The sequence below is a fragment of the Mandrillus leucophaeus genome, unplaced genomic scaffold (genome assembly GCF_000951045.1).
Source record: "Mandrillus leucophaeus isolate KB7577 unplaced genomic scaffold, Mleu.le_1.0 Scaffold71, whole genome shotgun sequence".
Classification (NCBI taxonomy): domain Eukaryota; kingdom Metazoa; phylum Chordata; class Mammalia; order Primates; family Cercopithecidae; genus Mandrillus; species Mandrillus leucophaeus.
In genome coordinates, this window is record NW_012107697.1 from 1,244,147 (window position 1) to 1,263,160 (window position 19,014).

The 19,014-nt window shown below is 42.2% G+C and overlaps 2 protein-coding genes across 7 annotated transcripts in view; both read left to right on the top strand.

The window, feature by feature from the left end:
- Positions 1-9,890, top strand: part of UBE4A (ubiquitination factor E4A) — a 51,610-nt gene extending 41,720 nt beyond the window's left edge. For all 4 annotated transcript variants that reach the window (XM_011964871.1, XM_011964873.1, XM_011964872.1 and 1 more), the window contains exons 17-20: positions 1,055-1,235; positions 1,849-1,996; positions 3,623-3,780; positions 6,961-9,890. In XM_011964871.1, coding sequence (XP_011820261.1) covers positions 1,055-1,235; positions 1,849-1,996; positions 3,623-3,780; positions 6,961-7,087 — 614 coding nt within the window. In that variant the 3' untranslated portion in view covers positions 7,088-9,890. The remainder of the gene's footprint in view (positions 1-1,054; positions 1,236-1,848; positions 1,997-3,622; positions 3,781-6,960) is intronic.
- A 2,190-nt stretch (positions 9,891-12,080) lies between these two features.
- Positions 12,081-19,014, top strand: part of ATP5L (ATP synthase, H+ transporting, mitochondrial Fo complex, subunit G) — a 33,481-nt gene continuing 26,547 nt past the window's right edge. For 2 of the 3 annotated variants that reach the window (XM_011964877.1, XM_011964876.1), the window contains exons 1-2: positions 12,081-12,408; positions 17,893-18,053. In XM_011964877.1, the coding sequence (XP_011820267.1) occupies positions 12,357-12,408; positions 17,893-18,053 (213 nt within the window). In that variant the 5' untranslated portion in view covers positions 12,081-12,356. The remainder of the gene's footprint in view (positions 12,409-17,892; positions 18,054-19,014) is intronic. The other variant, XM_011964875.1, reaches the window with a different exon arrangement.

The window sequence follows — 19,014 nt, forward strand, 5'->3', positions numbered from 1 at the left end:
GGTGGGCGCCTGTAGTCCCAGCTACTTGGGAGGCTGAGGCAGGAGAATGACATGAACCCAGGAGGTGGAGCTTGCAGTGAGCTGAGATCGCGCCACTGCACTCCAGCCTGGGCGACAGAGCGAGCCTTCGTCTCAAAAAAAAAAGAAAAAAAATGATGGAAAACAGCCTGGTTACAGTGGCTCACACCTGTAATCTCAGCATTTTGGGAGGCCAAGGCAGGAGGATCACTTGAGCCCAGGAGGTTGAGACTGCCTTGAGCCATGATTGTGCCACTGCATTCCAGCCTAGGCAACAGCAAGACCCTGTCTGAAAAAAATAAAACATAGTTTTTTTAAAAAATGATGTAAAACAGCTGGGCACAGTGGCTCACGCCTGTAATCCTCTAACACTTTGGGAGCCGAGGCAGGAGGATCACTTTGAGCCCAGGAGTTTGAGACCAGCCTGGGCAATATAGTGAGACCCTATCTCATTTTTTAAAAAGATTGTGTGAATCACCCCTATTCTATAGAACTTTCTGTGATGGTGAAAATATCCTATAAATCTGGGCTGTCCAGAACCATACTTAACTAGTCTGAGGAATGGATTTTTTATTTATTTTTAATTTTAGTAGCCACATATGGCCAGGGGCTGCTATGTTGGACAGCACAGGGACATACACTTAATAAAATGGTAAAGTATTTGCAATATAGTTACTGAAAACAGTAAGTTTCAGAATATGTAAAATATGATCATTTTTGTTTTAAAAATGTCTGTGTGTGTGTGTAAATATGGACAGAAAAGCTAGAAGGACAAAATGTTAAAATAGCAAGATGTTAACCGTGTTTATCTCCAGGTGGTAGTTTTTGTCTTTTCTGTTTTGTGTTTGGTTTTGGTTTTTGCTTGTCTATATTTTCTGCAGTGAAAATGAATTACTTAGTTTTTTAAAAAGTAGTTCCTTCAAAAATTTTAAAAATAAAATAACAGTAGTCCCCAGAGGTCTCCAAATAAACTATACTTAATAAGGAAAAGAGTGCTAACAGACTGAGTTTTCAGAGACTTTGGATTCTTTTCCAGAGATCAAGTCACTCTTTGTGCATCCCTTCCTGGCTGAGCGCATCATCTCCATGTTGAACTACTTCCTGCAACACCTGGTTGGCCCCAAGATGGGTGCCTTAAAAGTCAAGGACTTCAGTGAATTTGACTTCAAACCCCAGCAGCTTGTATCAGATATCTGCACTATCTACTTAAATCTTGGGTACCTGAGATTGAAATTTGTCAAGCCAGAGGGGATGCTAATGTTTTGATTTAGGGTTTTGATAGTAGAATGACCAGTTGGTAATTATGTGAAAATAGAAAAGAAATGATTCATTCCTAGTTGGTTGATCTTCTGTAGTTTTAAATAAGGAGATTTTATCTGGGCAAGGTGTCGTGTGCCTGTGATCCAAGCTACTTGGGAGACTGAAGTGGGAGGATTGCTTAAGGCCAGGAGTTTGAGACCAGCCTGCGCAACACAGCAGGACTCTGTCTCTAAAAACTAATAAGATTTTGAGTGACCCATGGGACATTAAGATTTCCAAAATTCTGCTTTGATCTGTGCAAAGATAAACTTTACTGGTTGTACCACTGTTTGGAAAAGTAGCATTCTTTTAAGGTCACATGATACTTGATAGACTTCCTAGAAAGTCTTTCTATATCAAAAAGTATATATATAAGAAATATATAATATATTAAATATATAAATAATATATATATTAAAAGAATGTTCATGGCTTTTAAGTGGTGAGAATACTTGTTCTGCAGCCTGTCTATTGTCTCTTCCATTGACCTATCCTCTGGTGAGCAGTTTTTTTCTGATGCTGACCTTCCAGGGATGAGGAGAATTTCTGTGCCACTGTGCCCAAGGATGGACGTTCCTATTCCCCAACTCTCTTTGCACAGACAGTTCGAGTCTTGAAGAAAATAAATAAGCCTGGGAATATGATTGTGGCTTTCAGCAACTTGGCAGAGAGAATCAAGGTGAGGAAGAGGAGGATTTGTTTGCTGATTTCATTAAGAACCACATTGTCAGCCAGGCACGGTAGCTCAAGCCTGTAGTCCCAGCTACATAAGAGGCTGAGGCTAGAGGATCGCTTAAGCCCAGGAGTTTGAGGCTGCGATGTGCTATGATCATGTCTGTGGATAGAGCCACTGCACTCCAGCCTTGGCAAGATAGCAAGACCCCATCTCCTAAAACTCCACACAAAAAATTAGATTGTCGCCTCAGCTGTGCTGATTTTTACCGTATTTCAGGGAGAAAAAGAGCATTGCCATGAGAAAATATAAACAGATGGTTCTTTTTGGTCAGTCACTTAGAACTATAATATTCTTAGTTTTATTCTTGTTAACATGAGAGTGAGAATAGACATTTAAGAAATCAGCTGGGTGCAGTGGCTCATGCTTATAATCCCAGCACTTTGGGAAGCCAGGGTGGGCAGATCACCTGAGGTCAGGAGTTTGACACCAGCCTGGCCAGCATGGTGAAACCCCGTCTCTACTAAAAATACAGAAATTAGCTGGGCGTGGTGGAGCGCACCTGTAATCCCAGCTACATGGGAGGCTGAGGCAGGAGAATCACTTGAACCTGGGAAGCGGAGGTTGCAGTGAGCCAAGATCACACCACCGCACTCCAGCCTGGGCAACAGAGCGAGATTCCATCTCAAAAAAAAAAAAAAAGAAATTTAAGAAACCTCAACTACAAGAGAAGAATGTACACATTTATGTAAGATGTTTTTACGAAAACGTTTATGCACAGAGTTGCCAATAGATTTTAAAACCTAGGGCATTAATACAGAATAACTTCTTTGGAAAAAATACAAGATGAGTAGTTTTCAGTCACTAATTTTTATTTTCATTGTCTCTATGTTTGTAGTTGGTAGTTGGCTTCTATTGGAATATGCATACATTTTAAAGATTAAAATACTATATTGTATTTAGCTAAATCCCTTTGGTTAGAGTATGACAGCTCTGTTAGCAGTTAAGAAGAAGGAAAAAAATCATGGCACAAAAGTCTAATAGAAAACCAACCTTGTTGCTGTCAGTCTTCCCTTCATTGAGTTTCTTTATTGAGTTGGACTTCGTCTTTGGTTAGAGCTTAGCTAGGTGGATCCCTGAGGAACTCGAGTTGTGAAGGAATTAAATGTTGAAACAACTTTAAAATTCCTATACCTGTTTGTATCACAAATCAAAAACTGCTTTTCATACACAGGCTGCATGAGTGACTCTAATTATGCAAACAATACCCTCCTCCACTTCCCCTTCTCCGTCCCCTTTTGAATTATGGCATTTATAACAGAACTATTGCCAGATGGATGTTGTATGTGATGTATTTCTTTTCCTCCTAACATTTCAACCCATTTCCAGTGTGACTGCCAGCAGCTGAGCCAACTTAAAGGTCCAGAGTTGGGGCTCAATGCTTAATTTGTTCTCAGAATATCTATCTTGGCTTGTTTTTGAGAAAATGAAGCTCACATGTGTCACTATCACTGTCAAGGGTTATTAATGACCTGTTTTTTATTTTTGAAACAGAGTCTCACTCTGTCATTGAGCATGCTGAATTCAGCTGCACTGTGAATTCACTTTAACTACCAGATGTTGTATACTCAGTCTCTTGCAGACCTCCAACAACAGGAAGAGGAAACCTATGCAGATGCCTGTGATGAGTTCCTGGATCCCATTATGAGCACACTGATGTGTGACCCTGTGGTGCTGCCATCTTCCAGAGTCACTGTGGATAGATCCACCATTGCAAGACATTTGCTCAGGTAGGCCAGTCCCAAAAAGCAGACTCAAGAGCGCAGATATACATTAGTTTGCTATCTTTCTCTCCCAGGCACCTAATACAGTACTTTGCACCCAATAGATACCACATATTATTGATTTACTGATATGTTGGAAGGCATTTTGGTATCAATTGCTAGGATATAAACATTTCACAACAAAACATTCTGTTAAGAAATGCTAACTTTACCTTACCTCTTCCTGCCTTAAGAAAATAATTTCTGGCCGGGTGCAGTGGCTCATGCCTGTAATCCCAGCACTTTGGGAGGCCGAGCTAGGCAGATCACTTGAGGTCAGGAGTTCGAGACCAGCCTGGCCAACATGGTGAAACCCCATCTCTACTAAAATACAAAAAAGTTAGCAGGGCATGGTGGTGCGCACATGTAGTCCCAGCTACTCGGGAGGCTGAAGCAGGAGAATTGCTTGAACCTGGGAGGCAGAGGTTGCAGTGAGCCAAAATCACACCACTGCACTCCAGCCTGGGCTCAGGTGATCCTCCTGTCTCAGCCTCTGGAGTAACTGGGACTACAGGCATGCACTAACACTCCCAACTAATTTCTGTATTTTTTGTAGAGACAGGGTTTCACCATGTTGGCCAGGCTGGTCTTGAACTCCTGGGTTCAAGTGATCCACCCGCCTCAGCCTCCCAAAGTGCTGTGGTAACCATGAATTTTCCCCAGCCTGCCTATTCTTTGGACAGTCTGCCCCATGATAACTATAGAAAAGTCAGGAATGAAGCAATAAATGGTAGCTTATTAGCTACCGAATGGGCCCCTTAACTGTTTTAGTACAGCATTAGATAGAAATGAGTGCTGAAAGACTCTGCCTATTTATAGATTTATCTATTTTTTTGAGACAGGGTCTTGCTCTGTCATCGGGCTGGAGTGCAGTGGCGTGATCTCACCTCACTAGAGCCTCTCCCAGGCTCAAGCGACCTTCCCACCTCAGCCTCACCAAGTAACTGGGACCACAGGCCATGCACCACCATTCCTGGCTTATTTTTGTATTTTTTGTAGAGAAGGGGTCTATGTTACCCACGCCAGTCTCAAACTCCTGGGCTCAAGCAATCCACTCACATCAGCCTCCCAAAGTGCTGGGATTACAAGCATAGCCACCTTGTTTGGCCTCTCCATATTTAAAATTAAGTTATATTGAACCAGGCACAGTGGTTCATGCCTGTAATCCCAGCACTTTAGGAGGCTGAAGAAGGTGGATCACTTGAGATCAGAAGTTTGAGACCAGCCTAGCCAACATGGTGAAACCTCATCTCTACTAAAAATACAAAAATTAGCCGGGCTTGTGGCATGCATGTAATCCCAGCTACTTGGGAGGCTGAAGCAGGAGAATCACTGGAACCTAGGAGGCAGAGGTTGCAGTGAGCCGAGATCACACCACTGCACTCCAGCCTGGGTGACAGAGCGAGACTCTGTCTCCAAAAAAAAAAACATTAAGTTCTATCTCTACAAAAAAATTATTTTTAATTAGCCAAGTGTAATGGAACATGCCTGTAGTCCTAGCTACTCAGGAAGCTGAGGCAGATCGCTTGAGCACAGGAATTGAAGGCTGCACTGAGTTATGATTGCAGCACTGCACTCCTGCCTGGGCAACAGAGCAAGACACTGTCTCTAAATAAACAGATAGATACATTTTGTATACTTTGACCCAAAGTTAAGGAAATTTTTTAATATTAAAAAAATGAATTTCTGGCCAAGTGCAGTGACTTACGCCTGTAATCTTAGCACTTTGGAAGGCCGAGGCAGGTGGATCACCTGAGGTCAGGAGTTTAAGACCAGCCTGGCCAACATGGTGAAACACTGTCTCTACTAAAAATACAAAAATTAGCTGGGTGTGGTGGCACACGCCTGTAGTCCCAGCTACTCAGGAGGCTGAGGCAGGAGAATCCCCTGAACCTGGGAGGCAAAGGTTGCAGTCAGCCAAGATAGCGCCACTGCAACTCCAGCCTGGGCAACAGAGCAAGACTCCGTCTCAAAAAAAAAAAAAAACTTTCACCTTTTGGTATTTGGTACTAAGCATTCACTATATGGATTATGCTGTGCTAGATGGTATGTCTTTTGCAATGAAAATTTATATTTTATAGTGGCCTCAATATAGAGAGAAGGTATATCAGCCCTTAAAGTATGTCATAAACCAAGGTTGTCCAAGCTGTGTGTGTAGCCCAGGATGGCTTGAAATGTGACCCAACACTAATTCGTAACGTTTCTTAAAACATTATAAGAATTTTTGGCAATTTTTTTTTTTTTAGCTTATTAGCTATTGTTAGTCTTCATGTATTTTATGTATGGGCCAAGACAATTCTTCCACTGTGGCCTGGGAAGCCAAAAGATTGACACCTGTCATAAACCTTCTTACGTGTCAGGAAGCCATAGTCTGCATGTACTTGCATAACAATCAGCTGACTAAATCAAATGTTGGTCTACAAGGCTTTATTCCTTAACATCTTATACTGTCCTAAGAATCTGTCACTATAATTACAAATAGTTCTTTACACTGACATGAATGTACAGTGTCTCTGTCTTAGAGAAATCTAAAGGTGACAGAAGCATAGCATTTTTTAAGCCACTGTAATTAAATATCATCTGAACAGCAGTGTTGAGATAAAATTTATTAAGAAATAGAGGCCAGGTGGGTGGCTCACACCTGTAATCCCAGCACTTTGGGAGGCCGAGGCCGGTGGATCACTTGAGGCCAGGAGTTTGAAAGCAGCCTGGCCAACATGGTGAAACTCTGTTTCTACTGAAAATACAAAAATTAGCTGAGTGTCGTGGTGCATGCCTGTAATGCCAGCTACTCGGGAGGCTGAGGTTGGAGAACGGCTTTAACCCAGGAGGCAGAGGTTGCAGTGAGCAGAGATCACGACACTGTACTCCATCCTGGGTACCACTGCACTCTAGCGTGGGTGACAGGGCAAGACTCTGTCTCCAAAAATAAATAAATAAATAAATAAATAAATAAATGAACAAAGTAGCTACAAAAACTCCTGAATCATCTTTTTTTCACTTTCTAACCCCGACTCGGCATTTGACTCAGAGTTATAATGCACTCTGGCTTCATTCTTAAGATGCGATGCCCAGGTGTTCTATTTTTGTCTTAGAATGTTAGAACTTACAGAAATAACCCTATTTCCCTTTCTCTCTTCGTCCCAGTGACCAAACAGATCCCTTTAACCGTAGTCCCCTCACCATGGACCAGATCCGTCCAAACACAGAACTAAAAGAAAAAATCCAACGGTGGCTTGCAGAGAGGAAACAACAAAAGGAGCAACTTGAATAGATACTGTGAACTAACCAAACCAAAACCAACCCCAGAGTGCAGATAAACAATTGTTTGTGGTTTCTCTCTTTCTGGTTCTGTTCCTTTTCTTTCTTTTCTTTTTCTTTTCTTTTTTTTTTTTTTTTTTTTTTTTCTTTACTAAATTAGAGAACTGCTCTTGCTGAAATTATGATAGTTAAGATTCCTAAGAACTTGACAATGCTCCCCTGGCTTGCAGGAAATTATACTTATTATAGCATCACCAAGTTTAGAAATCATCATTCATTTCACCTTTTGTTGTCTCTTCATTTTCCTTTTCCTTTTCTTCTTCCTTTTCCTAAATGAAATTATTTCAGCTACTAAAACTTCCTGTCACCCTGCTATTTCTCTTCCAATTACTGTTCAAACATTTTTGGTGAGTGCTGCTTTTATAAGTATATGATGTCACATATTTCAGTGACAGCTGATGTCATCAGAAAATCCTGTGTTATCCTGTGTATTTACTAGTCCTCATGATCTAGACCCTTTTCTGTTACAGAATAACTTCACATAAAAGCAGATACCTTGAAGTTTGTGTAGACTTTTGAATAAGATGATAGATGAGAATTTTTTTTAAAAAAAAAGGAATTTAAAGGAATCTTGTGCAACTTCTGTTGATAGCTTGTAATTTTGTTATACAGTCCTTTTAATGAGGATTGGTAACGCAATCCTACCAATTGATGGGGGTGAGGAGACTGTTGGGCCCTTATTCTCTTATGAAAATCTGTTTCTACAAGGACTAGGCCTAAGCAGGTTTAGGCAACGAATATCATATCCATGAAAAATGTCATTTTAAGACACTAATATCAACAGTATATCTCAGTGTGTGAGATATATACATACACACATATACCCCATGTGCTTTTTTATGTTGGTTTAGTGTAAACTGAGTACCACTTTATATTTTCTCTTCCATAGTGAGATGTATGCAGTATGTGGCCATGTTTACTAACATACTCATTCTCGACAAAATGCTGAGATTATAAAATGTATATAGTTAATATTTGTTTGGGCTTGTGACCTGACTTCTAAGAGCTACTTCTAACACAGCCTTAGGTCTTCAATTAACAAAGTAGGAATTTGGGCACAACCTTGTCCACAAGCCATTTTAAATATCCACTTAGTCCTGTGTAGTTAGTTAGTAGGTGGATGTTCACCACTTTCATTAGTGAAATTGAGCTCACTACTCAATTGTGCAGCTTAATATGCTGACTAGGGACATTCCCCCTATGGACTGTCTTTATATCACTGTCTTTCTAAGCCCAGAGATGTCATAAGTGACAAGAAAAGTGATAGGATCAAGAAATGGGTGTCACTGCTTCATTTGGAACATGTTATTAACTATGGTCTCTTTCAAATAAAATAGTAGTTTTACATTTCAACACAAGTTGCTATAAGCAGTCCTTGATGTGTTTTCGATTGCATCAGCTGGAAAGCCTCAAATCTAAGAGGGCTTCCCACCCGAGATATAAAATAGGTGTGGCCTATTGCTGTGCTTATAAATGAAAAAGGAAGTTGAAGACACTTTTGCAAATGCCAGAATGTAAGATTCATTCGGTGTGCTCCCTGGGCCTTTACGGCATGGGTTGACAGGATTTGTTTATTTTCTAAAATTAGCTTCATTCAATATTTATCATCCTCCTTTCCCTCTCTTGAGAATGAACTATGTATAAAATAAGCTTCTGCCTATTTGCATTTATCCTTCAAACCCAATCTAGTAGGATGTTTTCATTTTAAAAACGAGGGGAAAAGACCAGAGTTTTTCAGGAGAAAACTGGAGGAAAATGGGCACAAAAACTCAGAAGGCAGCTATTCCCAGCAGCTTCCTAGTTAACAACCCCCATGCTGCCTCCAGTCTCTGTATTCTTCTGTATTTAACCTTCAGATTGTAAGCCTTTTCTGGCAAGCTTTTCTTCTTTTTTTTAACTATTTTCCTGAAACTTTTTATGAATGGCTGTGGCACCATTAATGCTGCTGAATATCTTTAAACTCTTTGCACAGGCAAGTGTGTAGCTTAAGGCCACTACTGGTAAGGAAACCAAGTGTCCTCTGTGCCTTTTTTCTTTCTGTGAAGTAATTTAAGGACATCCAAAAAAATTAGACTTTAAAAAGTTATCTTGGTACAACACCGTGTGTATATATACACTTGGAAGCTTAAAAAGGTGTCTTGTCTGGAACTTAGAAGCAGCTCTAAATCTAGTAGAGCAGACTTTCTAACATACCTGGTTTTGTGTGTTGGCTTTGCTGGAGTATGATAGCAAAATGAAGACTCTTACACTCAGCTCTGGTATTGCTCATAACTTACCAAGAGGCTAATACTAAACTTGGAAAATTGTTTAAGTATGTTTTATCAAGCAGTCTGGGTTTTGTTTTTTACTATAGTTTTTAATGGATATGTGAAAACTGAAGGAAATGTTAAAGGTTTTTTTAATGGTGCAAGTGAAGGTGCCAGTTGCTATTTGGTATCACACTCTACAAAAGCTTCATTACTTTATTTGATGGTGGTTGCTAAGCAGCCATTGCACAGAGCATAAGTCTACTGGGTGCCTTTACAAGCCAGAGGCTGATGCTGCACTGTTGTGATGTCATGTGAGGAAATAATGCACATGCTCTAATTGCTCAACAGGAAATGAACCTAGAAACAGAAAATGAAAAGGTTGATTGAAATAAAACTTGATCAACACGACTGTATTTTGAAACATTCCAGGAAGGTTACTTCTTGTTAAACTTGCCTGGCAGTGTTTGTTCAAAACTTGTATTTAATAAACGAACACCTGACTTACAACCTTTGTTATCACTTTATTCCATTATTAAAAGCTAGTGGCAGTTTCAGAAATCCCCCTGAAAACTTAAGAGGATTCTGATGTTTCACTTTTTTTTTAGGTAAGTAACATCAAATATGTGTGACCTGGCTGATCCAGCCTACCTTACCAGGCCTCTGGAGGGGACCCTGGGGTTACCCTCAGGAGATGAATCTCCCGGTATGGTTTTCCTAACCAGCTCTCTTGGCTTCACTGTTTTTCTTTATCTGGCCTGAACCCCAGGTCTTTGTAATCATTTGCTGTTATCTTCCCCTTTCTTGCTCCTTGTTTCCATACCTCTGCCATGCAAGATGTCAGCCTAGATCAACTCAGCCATTCCCCTCTGCTGCAGTATCCAAACTGCAGACCATTGCTGGAGGAAAAACACAATTTTTAGAATGGTGCAACCACAAACTTATCTCTAATGTTGCCCAACAACCCTTCTGTGTGTCCTTCAGCTATTCCAAACTGTGGCCTCCTTCCTTAAATTCCTTCCCATACCCCCCTCCCAGTTACCCCTCACAATCCAATGAGTTTGCCTTCATTTTGCTGGGAAGATAAAGACTTCAGAGACTTTGAAGACTTTCAAATCTCTCTCCCATCATCACATCTGTGGAAAAGGCCCCACAGATCCCTGGCTAGTTCTCCTTTCCTGCCTCATCAGGAAAAGATACTGCCTCTTGTCAATATCCCTTCTCATCAGGCAGGATGGCCTGTGCCTGTAATCCTAGAGCTAAGCAAGAGGCAGAAGTGGGATGATCTCTTGAGGCCAGGAGTTTCAGACCAGCCTAGGCAATGTGGCAAGACCCCATTTCTAAATAAATAAATGACTGCCTCTTCTCTGTCTTCAATTTCTCCCCTGAGTTCCACATCCCCCTTGGGTTTTCTGACTTGTAATCCTTTACAGCCATATTTCTTCACCATTCACCCTGGCTTCTATCCTAATTTTTTGAAACTGCGCTAATTAGTTAAAGATTGCCATACTGCTAAATTAACTTTCCCATCCTTAATTTGACTTTTCTGCAGTATCTAGGGCAGCAGAATCACTCCTTCACTGAAAAGTTCTTAGTTCCTTGATACCACTTCAAATTTTTCTTTCCACCCCTCTAACCATTCCAAAAATCAGAGATTTACTTCTGCTCAGACTTCCCCAGGATACATTATAGTTCTGTTCCTCTCATCAAATGCCACTTCCCTACATACATCTTTTCCTTCTCATATTAAACTATGAAGTTTCAGCCCTCTGTAGTATACAGCTGTTCTCTCACACATCAGCTCAAGGATCTTCTCTAGGAAGTATGCTGAAATCACCACCATGCCTAATCTGATAGAATGCCCCCTCTCTGAGTTTACATTGCAGCTTCTTCAGATCTCAACTCTGCCACTTCCAAACTGTGTGGCCATTTTTCAAGACCAGTCTCAATGGGGACAATGCCTTACAGGCTTTCTTTAAATTCCAAAATGCCTGGCATAGTGTGGGCGTTCAATATAGGTGTTTTTTCCCTCACATCTGCACAACTCCTTGTGGCTAACTAGGGAATTAGGGGAAATGGATTCCAATCCTGATACAGGACTTTGGGGAGACTGGGATTACAAAAAAATCAACTTTAAAAAGGGCTGTGGGGCCAGGGGCGGTGATTCACGCCTGTAATCCCAGCACCAAGGCGGGCGGATCACTTGAGGCTAGGAGTTCGGGACCAGCCTGGCCAACATGGTGAAACACAGTCTCTACTAAAAATACAAAAATTAGCCCGGCGTGGTGGCGGGCGCCTGTAGTCCCATCTACTCGGAAGACTGAGGCACGACAATCGCTGGAACCCGGGGGACGTAGGTTGCAATGAGCCGAAATTGTGCCACTGCACTTCAGCCTGGGCGACAGAACGAGACTGTCTCAAATAAAAAGGGCTATGGGTTGAACCTGGTACCAGGTTGTGTGGTGCTTGCTCGGACTCTAACTTTATATGTTTGGCCTTGGACCCTCTCTACCTCTGTACAACGATCGTGTGGGACTAGAAGAATCTCAGCGAATGCTTCTGCAGCACCGACTTCATAGGTTCTCAGAAACGCAGCTAAAGCACCCGACGCGAAATAGCGGATATCGGCGCCAAGAAAAGCACTGAAGGTTCAGGGCGCATGCGCATTTCCGCTCCTTGCCGGGTTTCCGGACCTCTGCTAGTGGCTGCCCAACAAAATGCCTGCTTCTCTGAGGAATCCCGCTGTTCTTCACATGCTCTCTAATATCATCTTTTCATATCCACTTTCTCTTCCATGTTGAAAAAAGTAAGTGGACAGACTGGATTCTGCAAAGATCTTTGGACATTTAAATATCCTCGACCGGCGCGAAAAGAGGCGGCCTGACCTTGGAAGTGGGACGGGGTCCTGCAACGGGTCCTTCCGGCGGGTGACATTCAGCCGGCCGTTCCGGGCGACGGACTTCGCATCCCAGAACCATGGCCCAATTTGTCCGTAACCTTGTGGAGAAGACCCCGACTCTGGTGAACGGTGAGCGCGATGTAAGACCGCCGAGGCGGGCACACGGGCGGCAGGGAGGCCTGCGATGGCCTGAGAGGAAGAAGCGGGCGGCCAAGACCCGAGGGGCCTGCGGGTGCCGGGGCGGGATGGCCTGCAGGTGAAGGAAGCAGGAAGGTTGGCGACTCTCCTCTAGCCTTCCGCTCGCCTGACCTGCAGATTGGGTTCTCTACACAACCTAGAAGTTCCTGAAATCCAACCACCACTGGGAAGAGAGGTAGTGTGAAGGATGCCCGGCGTTGCCCGGCAGCTCCGCCATTACGCCCCCTGAGATCGCTAAGGGCAGGAATATAGAGGGCATGGCTCTGTTAGGAGAGCTAAGAAAAGGAAGGGCAGAAACGTGTGAAAGTACATCAATTCGGCCTCATCACATGGTCTGGTTGTCAGTGGAGTATTTGGAAGTCAACAGAAATGTCGACTTTGCTTTCTGTCCTAGACGGATTCTAAGATACTTCCACTTTAATCCGAGGGAAATTTTAAGTGGAAATGGACTTCATGGATGAGTATCCGTGCCCCGAGAAGCATAGAACGGGATCCGTATAAATAGTAATCTTTGTTATTACAGCTTAGCATTCGTGGAATTTTTTCGGCTTGAAGAGCCTCACTGGTAGACCGCTGTATTTCACAACAACCCTGAATAATCACAGCCTCTGAGTACTAGTTTATTTGGCCAGTAAATATTTCAGTTGTCTTCTCAGTGGCAGGCTATTCATTTTATTCGTGAAGCGAGATAAGATAAATTGACGTAAGGTTTTCCTAAATGTGCTGTATTCCAGTAAGTTGACTGAAGGTCAGATCTCTAACTTTCGCCCAGATTTCTGAAATGTGAATAGAAAGCAGAACTTCAAAAAAAAAATGTAATACTTTTTAGTCTCTTTTGCTGTGTTTGAGTTTGATTTGGGTACTTTCTTTTTCTTTCTTTTTTTTTTTTTTTTTTTTCCCTAGAAGACAGGGACTCTCACTCTGTCGCCCAGGTTGGAGTGCTGTGGCAGATCACAGCTCACTGCAGCCTCTGCCTCCGAGGCTCAAGCGATCCTCCCACCTCAGCCTCCTGAGTAGCTGGGATCACAGGCGCGCCACCACACCTGGCTAATTTTTGTATGTTTTAAGAGACGGGATTTCGCCATGTTGCCCAGGCTAGTCTCTTAACTCCTGGGCTCAAGGGATCCTCCCGCCTCGGCCTCCCAAAGTGCTGGAGTTACAGGCGTGAGCCACAGTGCCAGCCTGGTATTTTATCCATTCTCTCCTCCCTTCCCTCCATCACCAGCCAAACTATGCGTTATTGAAGGCTCTCCTGCAGAACCTCACAGCCTACTAGTGAAACATTTTACACATTTTCCCAAAGAATTTCTTAAGCTTACAAAAAAATATTTTACTTCACTAAGATTGTTATCTGTCATAGAGCTCTACAATTTTATATTAATCAAAAGAGATGGCCCTGTGGCGGTGGCTCAGGCCTGTAATCTCAGCACTTTGGGAGGCCGAGGCGGGCAGATCACTTGAGGGCAGGAGTTCGAGACCAGCCTGGCCAACATGGTGAAACTCCATCTCTACTAAAAATACCACCAGGCCTGGTGGTGCATGCCTGTAATCGCAGCTACTTGGGAGGTGGAGGCAGGAGAATCGCTTGAACCCAGGAGGCGGAGGTTGCAGTGAGTCAAGATCGCACCACTGCATGCCAGCCTGGGCGACAAAGCGAGGCTTGGTCTCAAAAAAAAGCCTGGACACCGTGGCTCACGCCTGTAGTCCCAGCACTTTGCGACGCCAAGGCGGGTGGATCACCTGAGGTCAGGAGTTCGACACCAGCCTCACCAACATGGTGAAACCTCATCTCTACTGAAACAGAAATTAGCCAGGCGTGGTGGCGGGCTCCTGTAATCCCAGCTACTCGGAAAGCTGAGGCAGGAAAATCTCTTTAACCCGGGAGGCAGAGGTTGCAGTGAGCCAAGATCGCGCCACTGCACTCCAGCCTGGTGACAGAGGAGACTCCGTCTCAAAAAAAAAAAAAAAAAAAAAAAAAAACAAAACTAAAGAGAAAAAAGGATTGGAGGCTTCACTCTGGACTTCGTGGATGATTTAAGGCACAATTCTTAATATTTCAAGTGGATTTTTTTTCTGGTGTGGCTTTCACATTTTTTAGATGGTGCATATTAAGGAATTGCAATCTAGTTTTTATGATAAAAATCTAAAAAGTAACACCAAGGTAATTTTTTTGTTATGAAATATATAAACCCTTCCCTCCGTTATTGTAAATAATTGAAAGATAACTTGTTATTCTTCCAAAAGTACTTAGAAAGGAGGACTCAACTGGGCTGGAATGTTAACGTGGAAATACATTTTGCTTTATAACATATACAGGCTAGTGTATTAAATGTGAATGTTAAATATTTAATAGAAATTACTGACTATATCTGTTAATTCCCCTGGGGGCCAAAGAAGCTTATGGAAATAAGTAAATTTATCATCAGGCTTGCCTAGGAATCATAGAGTCTGATTTTTTTTTCCCCTTAACTGTAGACTTTATTTCTATTTCAGTAGTTTTTCCAGTAATCTTCCCGTTCTAGGATCCAATCCAGTGTACCACATTGCATTTAGTTTCTGTGTCTTTCCAACCTCCTTTGGTCCAGGACAGTTTCCCAGTCTTCCCTCATCTTTCCTGACCTTGACAGTTTTAAGGTATCTAGGTATCTTGTCTGTCTAGGTATCTGTCTAGGTATCCTGAAGAATTTCCCCAATCTGGATTTGTCTGGTGTTTTTCTCATGCTTAGTCTGGAACTATGGATTTTGAGGAAATATCACAGTAATGAGATGCCCTAATCACGTGTCAGGAGGTATATGATATTCATGTGACATTTCTGGTGATACAAGCTTTCATCACTTGGTTATAGGTTCCTCCACTGTAAAGTTACTGTTTTTCTCTCTGTGTTCTATTCTTTAGAAGCAAATAACTAAGCCTATCCCATTAAGGCAGGGTGTAATTACAGTGGGGGGATTCCATCTCCTGTAGGAAGGAATATCTACATAAATTAAATAGAATTCTTCTGTGAGAAAGATTTGTCTCTTCTCCATTTATTTATCCAGTCACTTATTGTATGGACTTGTACATTCATTTCATACTTTGTATATCAAATACCGTATTATTGCTCAAATTATTTCACCCTTGGCTATTTGGGAGCTCTTTCAGGTTAGCACCTCTGTCCCTTTGACATGCCGCCTCCCTTTCTGATACTACAAGATGCTTCAGATTTATATTGTATTTTCCCTGTCCCAGCCTTAGAATCAGCCATTTCGCCAAGGAACCTTAGTTCCTTTTATTGGACAATAGAATTGAGAAACTAAGGTCTGGGTGCTGTTTATGTTCCTTGCTACTAGAATATCACTACTTCTAGGTCCTCTCAATTGACAGGGATATAGATAGGTATCCGTATAGATGTATATATGTGTATACATGCATACTAACCCATGTATATACATGCATGTATGTATATATAATTATTTCCGTGTCTATCAGTCTGTGTATATATTAAGCTAAACCTGAGTCCAACTCTAACCTAGTATCGTGGGGTTTATTCTTGCTGCTTTTCTTACTTACCTGTAACATCACTCAACCTCCACTGAGAAACCTAGCTCCCATCATCTACCATTCATTATGTTTTATCTCTTGTATACATGTAAAGCAGTTTCAAACTCTTTAACCTGTATCCCCTAAGAAACAAATTTACCACCTAAAATAGTGTTTATGTACAGTAAACTGATTCATTTTTTTTTTTTTAAGGATGAAATGTCTGTGTGTTGGAGATAATGTTGACAATTGGTTGACTGTTCCACAAGACTGTACTTTTTTTTATTGTCTCATCTTACAGGCATTGGCAGTTCTATTTGGAACTATCTCTTAGAGCTTTGTGTCTGCTTGAAGGTATGCCCATATCCTTGGCCGGGCGCGGTGGCTCACGCCTGTAATCCCAGCACTTTGGGAAGCCGAGACGGGCGGATCACAAGGTCAGGAGATCGAGGCCATCCTGACTAACACGGTGAAACCCCATCTCTACTAAAAATACAAAAAAAAATTAGCCCCGGGCGTGGTGGCGGGCGCCTGTAGTCCCAGCTACTCAGGAGGCTGAGGCAGGAGAATGGCGTGAACCTGGGAGGCGGAGCTTGCAGTGAGCCAAGATCATGCCACTGCACTCCAGCCTGGGTGATAGAGCGAGACTCCATCTCAGAAAAAAAAGAAGAAGTATGCCCATATCCCCAAACACAGAAGATGAGGGAGATAGTAATTCAGAAATACTCAAATGGAGGCCATTAATACAAGAAAAACACCAAGAGCCTTGGGTAATCTGTCTTTGAACAGTAGACACTTTATGGGCCTTCATGCTATTTTTATTACGTTTCTCTTGTAATTTTTGAAACAAAGTCTCATTCTGTCCCCCAGACTGGAGTGTCATGGTGAGATCTTGGCTCACTGCAACCTCTGGCTCCCCTGTCCAAGCAATTCTTGTGCCTTAGCCTCCCAAGTAGCTGGGACTACAGGCGCACACCACCATGTCCAGCTAATTTTTATAGTTTTAGTAGAGACAGGGTTTCACCATGTTGGGCAGGATGGTCTCAAATTCCTGGCCACAAGTGATCTGCCCGCCTCAGCCTCCCAAAGTGCTGGGTTTACAGGCATGAGCACTGCACCTAGCCTCTCTCATAATTTTTTAAATAAAAAATGTCTTCCTCTTTCTGAAATCACTACTACATTCTCACAACTACCCTGGTTGTTAATGGTCTCTTTTCTTGAAATAGTAAATACCTTGAGGAATTCCAGCTTGGTAATAGATTCTAGTTTGGGCTCTTAACAATACATGTATGTTTTACCTTTATTATTTGTGGTGTCTTTGAAAGAGGAACAGCTGTGCTTTTGTCAAGAGAAAGATTTAATCCAGCACATATTGATGACAATACCAAATTGGGTACCAGTTGTTTTAATTCCATCTGAACTTGTGTATAATATTATGATAACTTTCCATCTTGTTCTTAAGAGTGCCATTCTAAATCCTTCATCCCTTTCTTCGCCTTTTTCTTCAAATTTACTTATCTCTTTACCAAGAAAATATGAATAAATTGACTGTTCTCTTGTTTCTAAATCCCAACTTCTGGCATCTTTACAGTTAGCTAGATTTGCCATTCATAAATGAAGTACAGTACTAGCTGGCCACTAGTGAAGTACTGGCATAATTGAATGTGCTTATAGCATCCTGCCTGATTGAACATCCCTGTGGCACAGGTGTTCTGCATCTTTAAAAGCCTCTTGTTACCAGGGAGCAGCTTTGACTTTTCACACCGGGTGCACATTTGGTACAAGCAGTGAATGAAGGTGATGCATGAATAAATATTTGTGTCCAGCCCACACATCTGCTTCTTTCGGTCTCTAGTGAGTTCATCCTGGTTTTTTTGTTTTGTTTTGTTTTCCAGCTGCTGTGACTTACTCGAAGCCTCGATTGGCCACATTTTGGTACTACGCCAAGGTTGAGCTGGTTCCTCCCACCCCTGCTGAGATCCCTAGAGCTATTCAGAGCCTGAAAAAAATAGTCAATAGTGCTCAGACTGGTAGCTTCAAACAGCTCACAGTTAAGGTAACCATGGGCTAAATGAAAACGGATGTGCATAACAGAAAATGTCTTCCCTTGGGATTTTTCTGATTGTTTTGATTAATATATATGTTTCCAATGAGGCTGAATCCAACATAATGAAAAAAATTTTGACTGCTGAGGAAGATACTTACTTTTCTAATTTTGTCACCTGGGTAGAAATAATTAGCCCATTTTATGTCTTAGTTTCCTAACAGTCTTAAACCTAGCAAAAAGGTGACCATTTTTATTGGGAAATTTTTTTTTCCTTTCCTATATTAGACAGTATACTAAAATATGATGGCTTGCTTTGCTGAGTCTGTACTTTTTTCATCTGTAGTCCTGAGATTGTCCCCAGTTCAGCCAAAACATCTCTTGAACTATGTCACAGTCAGGAAGCTAACACTTCTTATATGTAAGATAAAAATACCAAACCTGGGTTATTGAATTGTGTGAAGATAAAATCTAAAAACTGTAAGAATTGGAACTTGCAGCCACGCGCAGTCACTTCCTGCCTGTAATCCCAGTACTTTGGGAGTCCAAAGTAAGTAGGAGGATCGCTTGAGGCCAGGAGTTCAAGACCAGCCCAGACAACATAGCAAGGCCCTATCTCTACCCAAAATAGTGAAAAAAATGTGCCAAGTGTGGTAGCATGCACCTGTAGTCCCAACTACTTGGGAGGCTGAGGCGAGAGGATCGCTTGAGCCCAGGAGTTAGAGGAGGCAGTGAGCTATGATTGTGTCACTGCCTGAGTGACAGAGTGAGACCCTGTCTCTTAAGGAAAAAAGGCCGGACCTGGTGGCTCACACCTGTAATCCCAGCACTTTGGGAGGCCGAGGCGGGCAGATCACGAGGTCAGGAGATCGAGACCATCCTGGCTAATACAGTGAAACCCCGTCTCTACTGAAAATACAAAAAATTAGCCAGGCGTGGTGGCGGGCACCTGTAGTCCCAGCTCCTCGGGAGG